Raw genomic sequence first — 13,059 nt, 5'->3', positions numbered from 1 at the left:
ACTCCGGCCGACAACCCTCCGCAGACGGATCTAACAGGCACAGTGCGGTCGGCACCAGACTCCCAGCCGACAATCCTCCGCAGACGGATCTAACAGGCACAGTGCGGTCAGCACCAGACTCCCGGCCGACTCTCCGCAGACGGATCTAATAGGCACAGTGCGGTCGGCACCAGACTCCGGCCGACAACCCTCCGCAGACGGATCTAATAGGCACAGTGCGGTCGGCACCAGACTCCCAGCCGACAATCCTCCGCAGACGGATCTAACAGGCACAGTGCGGTCGGCACCAGACTCCCGGCCGACTCTCCGCAGACGGATCTAATAGGCACAGTGCGGTCGGCACCAGACTCCCAGCCGACAATTCTCCGCAGAAACTGGCAGCTGACCCTGCAGCTTATACGGAAACAGACACAACCCAGAATAGTCCACGTGATTTTTTAAAAAAGCAAACTGGGAGGACTTACTCTTCCTTTTTTCAAAACATCCTAGAAAGCTACAGTAATCAAGACAGTGTGGTACGGGCGTAAGGGTAGCGGTCAGGTCAATGGAACAACATTGAGAATCCAGGTAAAAACCTTTTATTTATGGTCGGCTGGTTTTCAGTCAAGATGTCAAGACAATTTATTGGGGGAAAAAATAATCCTCAACAAATCGTGCTGGGATAGTTGGTAATAATGGACATGCAAAAAGATGAATTTGGGCCATTGCTTCACATCAGACACTCAAAGTGTAGCATAGAGCCAAATATATGAAGTAAACTAAAACATTTAAAATCACAAAAGGGGGTGCCTGGGTGGCTCAGTTGGTTAAGCGACCGACTCTCGGTGTCGGGGAAGGAGGGGAGCGGCTGGATGACAGACACTGGGGAGGGTATGTGTTGTGGTGAGCGCTGTGTATTGTGTAAGACTGATGAATCACAGACCTGTACCCCTGAAACAAATAATACATTATGTTAATATTTTAAAAAATAAAGTAGTATGCCTTAATAACATAACCTCAGAAAATAAAAACTGACAAAATAGACAGAAAAATAAACCGTGGTGGGAGAATTAATATACTTCAGTAACTGATAGATGAAAGTCAATTAGAACATATAATCTAGTAGCATAATAAACAAATTTGTCTTAATGAAAGTATTTTTTTAATTAACCCAAACACTTCTGAATATATGTTCCTTTTAAGCACACCTATACCTGTTCAAAAGTTGACTATCACTAGGTCATATCAACAAATTTCAAAGAACTTAAATCATACGAATGGTATTCTCTGACCCCAGTGCAATTTAAGCTAAAACTGAATACCAAATACATGCACAGAAAATTCCTTATGTTTGGAAATTAAGAAATACTCTTCTGAGAAAAAAATCAGAATGGAAATGAAAGTAATTCAAACTAAATGACCGTTAAAGTACTAAACTCAAAACTTAAAAATTTAGTTCTTTGAAAATACTATTAAAATTGGGGGCACCTGAGTGGCTCAGTCAGTTAAGCGTCTGCCTTCAGTTCAGGTCATGATCTCAGGGTCCTGGGATCTAGAGCAGGGAGCCTGCTTCTCCCTCTCCCTCTGCCCCTCCCCCTGACTCGTGCACACATGCCCTCTCTTTCAAATAAATATATAAAATCTATTAAGAATGCTATTAAAATTAATTTTTAAAAGCATCTGGTGAGAATATTCAAGAAAAAAGTGAAAGTGACTTTTTACCTTTGAAATAAGCAACATCAGAAATGATAAAGGGTTAACACTACAGATCTTAAAAACATTAAAAAAGATTAAATAGGCGCCTGGGTGGCGCAGTTGTTGAATATCCAACCCTTGATTTTGGCTCAGGTCATGAGCTCAGGGTCATAAGATCAACCTGCCCCCACCCCAGGTGGGCTACACACTGAGTGGGAGTCTGCTTGAGATTCTCTCTCTCCCTCTCCCTCTGCCCCTCCCCCACTTATGCACACCCACCCTCTTAAAAAAAAAAAAGATTAAATGGGCATATTATGAACAATTTGATGGAAATAACTGAACTTGAACATGAAAGAGACAAATTCCTAGAACGACACAACTTATCGAAAGTGGCGCAAGATAGAACTATTACAGAATTCATAGTCGAAAACTTTCTTATAAAGAATGCCAGGCCCTTATGACTTCATCAGTAAATTCTACCAAACACTTAAAGAAGAAATAATGCCAATCTCATACAAACTCTAGGGGAAAACTGAAAAAGGAAAGATACTTCCCAACTTGTTTTTTGAGGCCAATATTATGTTGATGTTAAAACCTGACAAAAACATTACATAAAAAGGGCATTATAGGCCAATCTCATTCATAAACATGGATACAAAAATCCCAAACAAATCAGATCCATCCAACATTTTAATAGAAGACAAATGAGTCAAGGTTTATTCCAGGAATACAAGATAAGATTATATGCAAAAATCAAACTATGTAGGGGTGCCTGGGTGGCTCAGTCGTTAAGCATCTGCCTTCAGCTCAGGTCATGATCCCAGGGTCCTGGGATCGAGCCCCGCATCAGGCTCCCTGCTCAGCTGGGAGTCTGCTTCTCCCTCTCCCACTCCCCCTGCTTGTGTTCCGTCTCTCGCTCTTGCTGTCTTTCAAATAAATAAATAAAAATGTTATTTAAAAAAAATCAAACTATGTAAGAATACACTTATCTTGATGAGCACTGAGAAATTTACAGAACTGTTGAATCATTGTATTGTACATGTGAAACTAATATAACACCTATGTACATGTGAAATATAACACCTATGTTAACAATACTTCAATAAAAAAGGAAAAAACTATAATTTATCCCATTAGCAAAACAAAGGAAGAATAAAATTATCACCTTCATTCAGAGAAAGTTTTCTTCCAATTCCAAATCCATTCGGTCCTGGGATCGAGCCCCACATCGGGCTCCCTGCTCAGCAGGGGGTCTGCTTCGCTCTCTGACCCTCCTCCCTCTCATGCTCTCTCTCAATAAATAAATAAAAATCTTAAAAAAAAAAAAAAAGAAGAAGAAGAAAACTTCCCACAAGACGACAGAGAGTACCGACAAAAATTCTTCAGTCCACGTCAGGGGCGCCTGGGTGGCTCAGTCCTTAAGTGTCTGCCTTCGGCTCAGGTCATGATGCCGGGGTCCTGGGATCGAGCCCCGCATTGGGCTCCCTGCTCCGCGGGGAGCCTGCTTCTCCCTCTCCCACTCCCCCTGCTTGTGTTCCCTCTCTCACTGTGTCTCTCTCTGTCAAATAAATAAATAAAATCTTCAAAAAAAAAAAAATTCTTCAGTCCACATCAGACTCAGAAGTGAAGGGTTACAGCTTCCCCTTGAGATGGGGGGGTAGGAGGGGGGGCGGGGAACAAGACATTCGATTCCACACCATTCTTCCTAGTCAATACACTGAGATGAGGAAAACAAAATGTTATATATAAGATTTGGAAAGGGATAAATACAGTCATCATTATTTGTGGATATGATGGTGTAGAAATCCGAGTGTACAGATAAATTATTAAAATTACTGAGTGCGCACGGCAGTGTTGCTGGGTATGGCGGTACACACCTCAGCTGCATTTCTCCGTAACAACAGAAAATAAAACTTTAAAGATTTCATTTACAATAGCAACAGAAATAGATAAAACATAAATGTAACAAGGTATGTATATGATGTTTATAAATAAAACTATAAAATATTATTGGAGAAAACTTAAAAGGCCTCAATCAATGGTAGAATATAAACTAGAAAAGTGACTACCGTAAAGGTGTCAATTCTCCCCAAACCGATCTACAGAGATGCAAGGCTATCCCAATCAAAACACCTAGAGATTTTTAAATTTTTCTGTGCAACCTGACAAACTAATTCTAAATATTATATGTGGCTATAAAAAAGCCCAGAATAGACAAGACTTACTCTCACCTTTTACACTATTTTGAAAACTGTCAAACCTACAGGAATGCAGAGAGCTGTACAAAAGAATCCCATATAACCTTCACCTAGATTCAACTGTTAACCTTTTGTCACACTAGTTTTATCTTTCTACATATTTATTTCCTTTGTGTCATCATTTGAAAGTAAATTGCAGACACGTCTTTTATCACGTTTCTCCTAGGAATAAGATCTTCTACATACCCAGGATATCGTTAACCAACCAAAGAAACCCATCATGGACATAATGTACTCTAATATGTGCTCTATTTTTTCTTTTTTCTTTTAATGTGCTCTAATTTTAAATTTCTCCAGTTATCCCAATGGCTGCCCCACCCCACCCCCGCTCCAATCCAGGTTCCAATCAAAGTTCACAAATTACATTTACGCTGAACTATCTCTTTAGTGTCCTCTTAGCTTCAGTAGACCCTCTGGTTTTTCTGTTATTTGACATTTTTGAAAATGCCAGGCCCGTTATTTTACAGAGTGTCCACATTCTGGATTTGTCTCATTGTTCCCTTCAGATACAGGTTAAATGCTTTTGGCAAACACGATACACAGCTGATGCTTTCTGTCTACCACACTTGACATCACTGCAGTTTGTTTCATTCTGGTGATGCTAAATTTGATCACTTGGTTAATTCTGGCATCCATCATTGTAAAAGGAGCTTTCTCAATGTAATGAACAAGTAGAGTGTTACTTTGAAATCCTGAAACCATCCCGTTTTCCCATAAATTATCACCCAAAGGTTTTAACATCCATTGATGACCCTCATCTGAATAAACTGTTAAACTGATGGCTGCAATCTAAATCCTATCCTTCCTTCTACATTTATTAGCTGCTGTTCTGTCACCCCTAACACCCTCCCCTTTTTTAGTCTCCTTGGGGACTCTAAGACACTTTTTAAATATCCTGTTTACATATCCTGTGAAATTGGAACAGACAGGAGCAAGAGCCCAGAAGATAACATAAACAGCATTAGTAATATTTGAAAAGGTCCATAAATGTGACTACATTTAAAAAGACAAAATAACAAACCTCTATTCTCCTAAAAAAACTCCCTTTAAGGAAACGAAGAGGCAACCAGAGTGACAGGACAGTATTTTCAACACATAAAACTGACAAAGGGTTTGTATCCCCAATAAAGTACTTACTCCTACAAATCAACGAGACAACCCAAAGAACATGGCCACGAGAGTTGAACGTGCAGTTCACAAAAAAGGGATATCCAAATGGCTCATAAACGTATGAAAAAGAGCGCTCAGCCTCGTAATGAACACCAGTGATGAGGCCCACCATTTTTAAAGATTACGGAGCACCAACTCAAACTGCCCTACGCCGCTGGTTTACACCGGTAATGAGCTCGAGAAGACAGTTTGCGCTATTTACGAAGTCCGAGCACAGCCTCTGACCGCACGCGTCCGCCCCGGGCCCTCACCCCGCGGAGCGAGCGCGGCTGCTCCGGGACCCCCGCGTCCGCCCCGGGCCCTCACCCCGCGGAGCGAGCGCGGGCGCCGGGCACAGGAAGGCTCAGCGCAGCGCCCGCCGGCCGCACGCTGGAGCGACCCCGGTCCCCGAGTCAGCGGAGCCCTCGTCCGCGGAGTCCCCGCACAGCGAGGCCACGGAAGGGGCTGCAAGTACACGCAGGGGTGGGGAAAGAGTCTCTCCGACAACGTCGACAAAGGACCGCGTAGGGCGCCTCATTCCCGTAAGGTGACACGGAGCCAGGCGAGTCCTCACGCTCGGAAGCCAGGAGGGCTGGGACCCGCGCGGGAAGAGGGGCGCCTAGTCTCCGGGCCAGGGGTGTGTCTCCTGAGGCGCCGTCGGCCAAGCAGCAGCAGCCCCTGAGGAGAGACCGCGGCCGCGACGGGAACCGCCCGCGCAGAGCCACCCGCGTGAACCGACCGCCAGGCCAGGCGAGGCCCCCCTGCACGCCCCGCTACTTCCGGTCGCGCCGGACCCCGCCCCCCAGCGAGCGCGTCCCACGCAGGCGGTGCCGGGGTGTGGGCGGGGCCTCCGACGCCTGACGAATCGCTTATCTGATGGGAAAGGATGTGTCGGCGCACCAATAGAGCACGGGGAACGAGGTCCCGCCCACAAGGCTACGAACCAATCGGCTCCGAGCGGAGGAGTTGGCCGGTCGCGGCTGCGCGACCCAGCGGAGTCGAGCGGCATGGCGGGCGGGACACGGGAGGTGCTCACGCTGCAGTTAGGCCACTTCGCGGGTTTCGTGGGAGCGCACTGGTGGAACCAGCAGGTGAGGCCTCCGGCCGGCTGCCCCCGAGGGGCCGCTGCTACCGGCCCGACCCTGCGGTCCCCGCTGAGGCCGGGCCTTCCTCTGTGTCACCCCAGGATGCTGCGCTGTGCGCCCCGACCGATGCCAGGGAGCCGCCGGGGGAGCTGTGTCCCGACGTCCTGTACCGGGCCGGCCGGACGGCGCACGGCCAGGAGACCTACACGCCCAGGCTCATCCTCATGGATCTGAAGGGTGAGGCGGTGGCCGGGGCCAGCCAGCGCCCAGGCGCCCCCGGGCGTGCGGTGCTCGCGTCCGCCCCAGGCTGCAGCACCAGCGAGAGCAGCCGCGGGCACCGCTGGCCACGGGAGGGCACCGCCTTATTCCGTTCACGACCCGACTCTGGAACGGGCTCCGCGTTCCTGGGGACGGCGAGGTGGTGAATCGTGGCCCCCTCGAAGGGCCCCACAGCTCATGGCTGAGCTGGGAGTGGAAGGATGGTGCCCAGATTGTCCTAGCCAAGGGCTTGTTCCAACTCCTGTATATTCAGGAAAGCTTGGAAGAGCCAAGGGCTGGAGGGAGGGTGGCAGCAGGTCGTCGGGAGACCCCAAGAAGATTAGCTGAAGGCGGGGAGGGGCTAGGCTTTGACCTGACAGCAGCTGTTCTCTTTTGTACAGGTAGTCTGAGCTCCCTAAAACAAGAAGGTGGCCTCTACGGAGACAGACAGCTAGATGCAGCGATAGCATGGTACCTGTGGTCCTCCGAGGAGGGGGGATGTGCACAGGAAGCCTGAGAATCACTGAAACCGTCCCTGTCATCAACCAATCGGTCTTCTTTCAGGCAGGGAAAGCTCACCACGCACAAGGAGGAACTCTATCCCCAAAATCCTTATCTCCAGGACCTTCTGAGTGCAGAGGTGAGGGCCTCTGCTCTAAGCTTTTAAACCCAGCGCTATAACTAGATTGCCCCCATTGGGGCACAGGAAAAAAAAAAAAAAAAAGGATTTTGATCATTTTAAAGAGCTTGGAATGGCATTTTAGGAAAAAGCACTTTTTCTTAAAGAAATGTGACTACATGAATGAAAGGAAGCTGTAGGGTGTGGCCAGCAAAATCAGGGAGAATAAATTAACTTTTCCTTCTGGACTGGCTGGAGCTAAATGCAATGTTTCTCATCTCTCCCAGGGAGTGCTGAGTAGTGATGGTATCTGGAGGGTCAAACCCATCCCCAATGGCAAAGGTGAGACTTCCACCAGGTACTACGGGATGGGGAACCGGGCAGAACTGGAACACGAAGAAATGTGCCTTTCCTTTGCTTTTCCTTCAGGTCCCCCACCACTCCCTGCTGCTACAGCCCCCAAACCACTTATCCCCACAGAGAGCAGCATCAGAGTCTGGTCAGACTTCCTGCGCGTCCATCTCCATCCCCGGAGCATCTGTATGATTCAGAAGTACAACCATGATGGGTATGGGGGCCGCAGAGGCTGTGAAGCAAGGACCTGGGTCCCCACTGATGTTGAATAAGGCTCTGGAGGCCATCTTCCCTGCCCTCCCTGAACACAGGATCTTGGGGCGGCGGGTAGGGGAGGGATGAATGGCGGGGTTCCTGCAAGTCAGGACTGTGTTCATGCATGGCAGGGAAGCAGGCCGCCTGGAGGCTTTTGGCCAAGGCGAGAGTGTCCTGAAGGAGCCCAGGTACCTGGAAGAGCTGGAGGATAGACTGCATTTCTACATGGAGGAATGTGACTACCTGCAGGTAGCCGGAGGGCGTGGGGGGCACGGGCAGAAGCCTTGTCTCGTCCCGTCTGTCATTATTCGCCTCCTTCCAGGGTTTCCAGATCCTGTGTGACCTGCACAACGGCTTCTCTGGCGTCGGCGCGAAGGCCACAGAGTTGCTACGGGACGAGTATTCAGGGCGGGGCATAATGACCTGGGGCCTGCTCCCTGGTCCCTACAGTCTCGGGGTGAGCAGAACCTGGGGAAAAGGCAGTCCCAGGGGCAGGGAGGGAAAAATGAGGGGATGACAGCCCAGGGAGAAAGCTGCTTAAAACCAATTACCCTTTTTTTCCCCAGGAGCCCCAGAAAAACATCTATCGTCTGCTGAACACAGCTTTTGGCTTGGTGCACATGTCTGCTCACAGCTCTCTGGTCTGCCCCTTGTCCTTGGGCGGGAGCCTGGGACTGCGACCTGAGCCTCCGGTCACCTTCCCTCACCTACATTATGACGTAAGGCTCAAGCTCTTGTTCACATGGCAGGTAGAGCAGTGCCCTCCCACCACCACCCTGACCTGCCATCGCACCTTTGCTACCAGCCCTCTTCGCGAAGCCTCAGCTTGAACTCAGCCACGATACAGCACACTGTCCTCTGCTTGTCCAGCCTTGGGCCAAGCACAACCCTGCTTTGTCCCAAAGCACCCGGACCTCTCTGCCATTAGGAATCTTTCTGCCTTCACGCTCTGCTCTCCAGACCTGAAACGCTAAGTGCCCTTGTTGATATCCTCTTTACAGGCCACTCTGCCCTTCCACTGCGCTGCCATCCTGGCGACAGCCCTGGACACAGTCACTGTTCCTTACCGCCTGCGTTCCTCACCGGTTTCCATGGTTCATCTGGCTGATATGCTGAACTCCTCTGGGAAGAAGGTGTGGAGCTTTGTGAAGGGTCGGGTCAGCGCTGAGAAAACGCTCAGTTACTTGATCTCCCCCTTACCTTTAGGTGGTGACGGCAGCAGCAACCATCCCTTTCCCCTTGGTCCCAGGCCAGTCCCTTCCTGATGCCTTGGTGCAGCCTGGAGGAGCCACGGCGTGGACCCCACTGTCTGCCTGTGGGGATCCTTCTGGAACATGCTTTGCCCAGTCAGTGGTGCTGAGAGGTCTAGACAAAGCATGCCACACCAGGTGAGGACGGGTGGTTCTTAGGAGCCCTTGTCAGACTTCTGACTCACATCCTTTTCTCCGTAACAATTCTGGACATCCGCAGAGCACTGCCTCTTCCTCCCTTTGCCCCACGTTGAGAGAGAGAGAGAGAGAGAGAGACCCTCTGCACCCCGCTTCAGCTGATGGCCTGAGAACCCAAGACTTCCCAGCTCCATATCCACACTGCCGCAGACTAAAGGTGGTTTTGGCTTTGTTCCAGCAGCCGGCTCGCCCCAGGGACACGTCTGCCGTCACCGCTCCATGCGTGCAGCACTGGGGAAGACGTCTTGGCCCAGTATCTGCAGCAGCAGCAGCCTGGAGTCAGGAGGTCAGTGGGAGGCCGGCTCTCCCCGCCCACACCCGACTTTGCTCACCTTCTTCTCGCTCAGCTGTTGCTCTCACCCCCCAGCTCCGCCCACCTACTGCTGGCGCCCTGCAAGGTGGTTCCTCCGTACCCCTGCCTCTTCTCCCCAAGCCTCGGCCGGCACGGTTTGCTTCTGAATGGCCCGCCATTGGGGGCAGGTACGTGGGTGGCGAAGGGACATGAGAGCTCGCACTGTATGTGTGACCAGAGGGAGGCACGGAAGTCCACAGGTAAACGTCCCTTTATTCACTGAGGCCACTGCAGCCACTGAGGGGAGTGGCCTCCTCTGGGGAACTGGTCCACCAAGGGGGCAGCGCTCAGGATTCACAGGGTTCACGCCCCTGCCAGGTCTGCCGCAGGCCCAGACTTCCCTGTCAGCAGCAGAGCCCAGGGCAGGCTCCCCTTTCTGTCCCCCCACAGCCGTGGAGAGCATCCCAGTGCTTGGGGCCCTCTGCTCCTCTTCCACCTCGGGCCGGGCCCTGGGAGACTTGGCTAGAGAGCTCGGCAAACTGGACGTGCGGCGCTGGGCCAGCTTCATGGACGCCGGGGTGGAGCAGGGGGACGTGGAGGAGGCGCTGCAGGAGCTGGGCAGTCTGGCCCAGTGCTACCAGGGTGGCGACGGCCTTGCGGACTAAGGTGTTCCGAGCAAAGGAAAGCGCTGCTTTACAATAAACACCGTGGGTGCAGGACTCCGTGTTCTGGGATTGGCTGCACCAGCACGGGGACGTGCTGCATTTAGAAACGCCGTGATCAGGTCTCCACAATAAATACGCGCCGTGGGACCAAGGGGAAAAAAGGAGCTGAGCCCCTCTCCCCCCCAGGGCCGAGCACACGTAGCTTCCGAAGGCCTTGAGCGACGCCTACGCGGGCACGGCTGTCCAGCCCCCGGTCTGCCTCTGTCCTTGTCCTCAGCCCCTGCGGCTCTGTGTCCCGGGCTTGGGGGCAGCCCGGCACAGTACGAGCGCCCTCCCTCGGGGGCCGGCGGGGGCAGGAGGTGCAGACGACAGGCATGCGTGCCCAGTCACCCGTCCGTCTCCTCCTCAGACAGAAGGTCCCCGCGGTCTGACAGCTGGTCTGTGTTGCTCGTGCTGGTGGCGTCCTCCTCCTCCTCGGAGCTGGCCTCACAGGCCGTGTGGAAGAGCTGCACGAGCTCTCGGAAACGGTGGGAAACCTAGGGCGAGAAGGTGCAGTTCCCACACACACGAAGCACGACACGCTGACGGGAACAATCTCGTCTGCTCCACACAGCAAGGTGTTGAGGGTCGCGCCCTCCACAGATAAGGGAACTCAAGAGGCTTCAGGTTTGGCCCTAAAAACAAACTAGAACGGAATCTCTGGGATTCTACCTCAAAATCCAGTGCCCTTTCTCTTCTAGAACCACTGCCGTGTGCCCTGTGAGTCAAGCCCTCCTCTGGGCCCTTGGGGCTTGTCTCTCGATTGGCCACCCCGTCCCTTCCTCGGTTTCCCTGGGGCTTGACGCTCTAGCAGGGCTGAAGCCACTGACCTCGGCGGGGGTCTTATTTCCCAGCTGCTGGGAGATGCTGCTGAACGTCTGTGGCTGTGCTCCTCGCTCCTGGCACATGGTGAGAATCACACGGTCAGCTTCCCTGGAAACCACGTACCACAATTAGTCCCAGATGAGGAACGTGGCTGTGTTCCACGAATTTCACACACACACGTCCTCCACCCCTACCTACCTTGTCCACAGGACCACCTTCTCCCCCGTGGAGCTGACCTTGCTGTTGTTGGCACAGACTGTCGCTTCTGTGGCCTTCGGGGGCGGCTCTCCCGCTGGACCCTTGCCCTGGCTCCCACTGTCCTTAGCCACACCTGCCCTAGGGACTTTGGAAGAAGTCTCTGAGGTGTCAATTCCTGATGAAGGAGATTCACGGACAGGGGACATCCTGTTTCCTGTCTTCACCGCAGCTCTGCCTGCCAGCAACCAGCTCTCTGGAGTGTCTGATCTCTCAGACACCTGTCTTCTCCCCACGTCTCTGGTCCTTGAGGAAACGGGACTCAGGAAGGAAGCAGGGGGCTCAACAGTTCCAGGCCATTTCTCTGTTTCCGAAGCCTCCCAGGCAGGCATGGAAGCCTCTGGCTCACCCACTGCCTTCTGGTCCTCCCTCTCCTTCCGAAGTCTGGGGGGTGCCTGAGGGCAGGAGAGGACCTCCTGCCCAGCCTGGCTTCTCCTCCCAGTGCAGAGCATGGCCCCAGTACTGGAGGGAAGGCGAGGGGTCTCCGGCGAGCAGGGCCGTGGGTCATCCAGGACGAGCTGGTCTGTAAGAGTCACTTCCTGAGGGGAGAGCGGAGTGCTCCCCACTGCCAATCCTGCTTAAGAGAAAAGTGAAGATCTGAGGGTACAGACAGGGTCAAGATGCACCTAGAACCCCGAGTTACCGCAGGGCCATGCAGGTTGGTTACTGTTGACAGAGCGCCAACCTCAAAGACTGAGGCAAGGGTGGGGCCTGAAGTCGCTTATACGGTGATACGGGTCTCTGCCACGGCCCAGAGTGACTGAGTCTTCGGGGTGCAGATCACAGGGGTCAGGAGGGCAGGGGGAGAGAGTGCGCATCATGCGGGTGGTAGCACTCCCAATTCTGCCAGGGGGCAGAGGCCACAGCAAAGCTAAAGCCGGACAGAGGATCTCCTATTACTTGAGTAATCTAATGGGCAGCGCGTTGGCTCGAAGACGTTCTTGCTTGAAGCACGTTAGAATGAGGTGGGGACAGGGACAGAGGCGGGGCTCACCGGGAAGAGGCGTCCCTCCGCTTCCAACACTCCTGCCAGGCTGGTCCTGGGCTGCCTCCGTGCTCTCTCGCTCCTCGGGGGCTTCCTCCTCCTGCAGGTCCTTGCCCTGCCCGGCTTCCTTAGCACCGGGCCCAGGGCTGGCCTCCCGGTGGGGACTGCTGCCCGCCAACTCCTGGGGCTCCTTGCTCTTGTAGGACTTGCTGTCACAGACCTGCAGGGAACAGCCTTCTTGGTCAAGCGTGTCCTCACACGGCCTTTGTTTTAGGGGCCTGAGCACGGGAAGCAGCCCGGCCACGATGTTCAGCAGGTCAACTGACAGTTTTAAAGTCCGCTTCTCCCACTCCTCGAACCAAGGACTCTAATTTTGCTGCCAACCAACCCTCCCCTAGATAACTGGCATTACTTTTAAGGTCTGTGTATTTCATAAGAAAGAAAAGAAAAATCTGAAATATTTGAAGTGGTTCATTTTGTTCCAATTTCAAAAGCCTTCCTTACCCACAGGATTATCTTCAAAAAGCAAAATCCATCACATACTTGTCCAGGATTCTGTTTGTCCGGCGCACGCACACTCACTGCGTGACAGGGATAGCAGCCGGCCCCCCGTGCCAGCCCCCCGCCCCCGCTCACCCTGCTGCCACAGCGGCCGCAGCTCCTTCTCTTGCTCTTCTTCAGCCTGGAGTCAGGGCCTCCTTCGTGGCAGCAGCAGGCACAGTCCTTGGCTCCGTCCGGCCACTCAGCCTCCTAGGAGACACTGGGCTTGGATAGCGGCCGCCTAGCGTGCGCGGCGCCCAGGGAGCACACGGGCTGCAGGCCCCCCGAGCAAGCCGCCCCGACCAGCACCCAGCATGCTTGGTGGCACTGCAGCTCTTCCCATGGCCCGGGGAGACAA

At 52.7% G+C, this 13,059-nt stretch overlaps 2 protein-coding genes and 1 long non-coding RNA gene across 12 annotated transcripts in view; 1 reads left to right on the top strand and 2 right to left on the bottom strand.

Annotated features, from left to right (window-relative positions):
* Positions 1 to 562: 562 nt before the first annotated feature.
* Positions 563 to 5,840, bottom strand: LOC144382644 (uncharacterized). Its single transcript, XR_013450033.1, has 2 exons — positions 2,840 to 5,840; positions 563 to 2,600 (listed from the first exon to the last, which is right to left on the bottom strand). It is a non-coding gene; the product is annotated as an uncharacterized LOC144382644 (long non-coding RNA).
* Positions 5,841 to 6,047: 207 nt separating this feature from the next.
* MSTO1 (misato mitochondrial distribution and morphology regulator 1) lies at positions 6,048 to 10,111 on the top strand. 4 transcript variants are annotated; one of them, XM_036067498.2, is made up of 14 exons: positions 6,048 to 6,172; positions 6,268 to 6,403; positions 6,826 to 6,895; positions 6,989 to 7,064; positions 7,331 to 7,385; positions 7,524 to 7,611; positions 7,784 to 7,901; positions 7,975 to 8,109; positions 8,219 to 8,371; positions 8,654 to 8,785; positions 8,859 to 9,040; positions 9,279 to 9,386; positions 9,468 to 9,580; positions 9,843 to 10,111. In XM_036067498.2, the coding sequence occupies exons 1-14, from the start codon at positions 6,089 to 6,091 to the stop codon at positions 10,055 to 10,057; spliced, it is 1,665 nt and encodes a 554-aa protein (XP_035923391.2). In that variant the 5' UTR covers positions 6,048 to 6,088; the 3' UTR covers positions 10,058 to 10,111. The 4 variants fall into 4 exon arrangements, with proteins under 4 accessions (XP_035923391.2, XP_035923393.1, XP_035923389.2 ...); XM_036067500.2 differs by having other exon boundaries at positions 7,473 to 7,611; positions 9,282 to 9,386; positions 9,468 to 9,547; positions 9,819 to 10,111; XM_036067496.2 differs by having other exon boundaries at positions 7,473 to 7,611; positions 9,282 to 9,386.
* LOC118519826 (GON-4-like protein) overlaps positions 9,646 to 13,059 on the bottom strand; it is a 67,324-nt gene continuing 63,910 nt past the window's right edge. For 5 of the 7 annotated variants that reach the window (XM_078078553.1, XM_078078552.1, XM_078078554.1 and 2 more), the window contains 5 exons: positions 12,798 to 12,911; positions 12,171 to 12,381; positions 11,120 to 11,753; positions 10,927 to 11,029; positions 9,646 to 10,593 (listed from right to left, as the gene is read on the bottom strand). In XM_078078553.1, coding sequence (XP_077934679.1) covers positions 10,444 to 10,593; positions 10,927 to 11,029; positions 11,120 to 11,753; positions 12,171 to 12,381; positions 12,798 to 12,911 — 1,212 coding nt within the window. In that variant the 3' untranslated portion in view covers positions 9,646 to 10,443. Of the gene's footprint in view, positions 10,594 to 10,926; positions 11,030 to 11,119; positions 11,754 to 12,170; positions 12,382 to 12,797; positions 12,912 to 13,059 lie in introns of those variants that run through there. The other 2 variants (XM_036067485.2, XM_078078556.1) reach the window with 2 other exon arrangements.

The sequence above is a fragment of the Halichoerus grypus genome, chromosome 7 (assembly GCF_964656455.1).
Source record: "Halichoerus grypus chromosome 7, mHalGry1.hap1.1, whole genome shotgun sequence".
Classification (NCBI taxonomy): Eukaryota; Metazoa; Chordata; class Mammalia; order Carnivora; family Phocidae; genus Halichoerus; species Halichoerus grypus.
The sequence above is the reverse complement of the archived record's forward strand: the minus strand, read 5'-3'. Positions and strand labels throughout refer to the sequence as shown.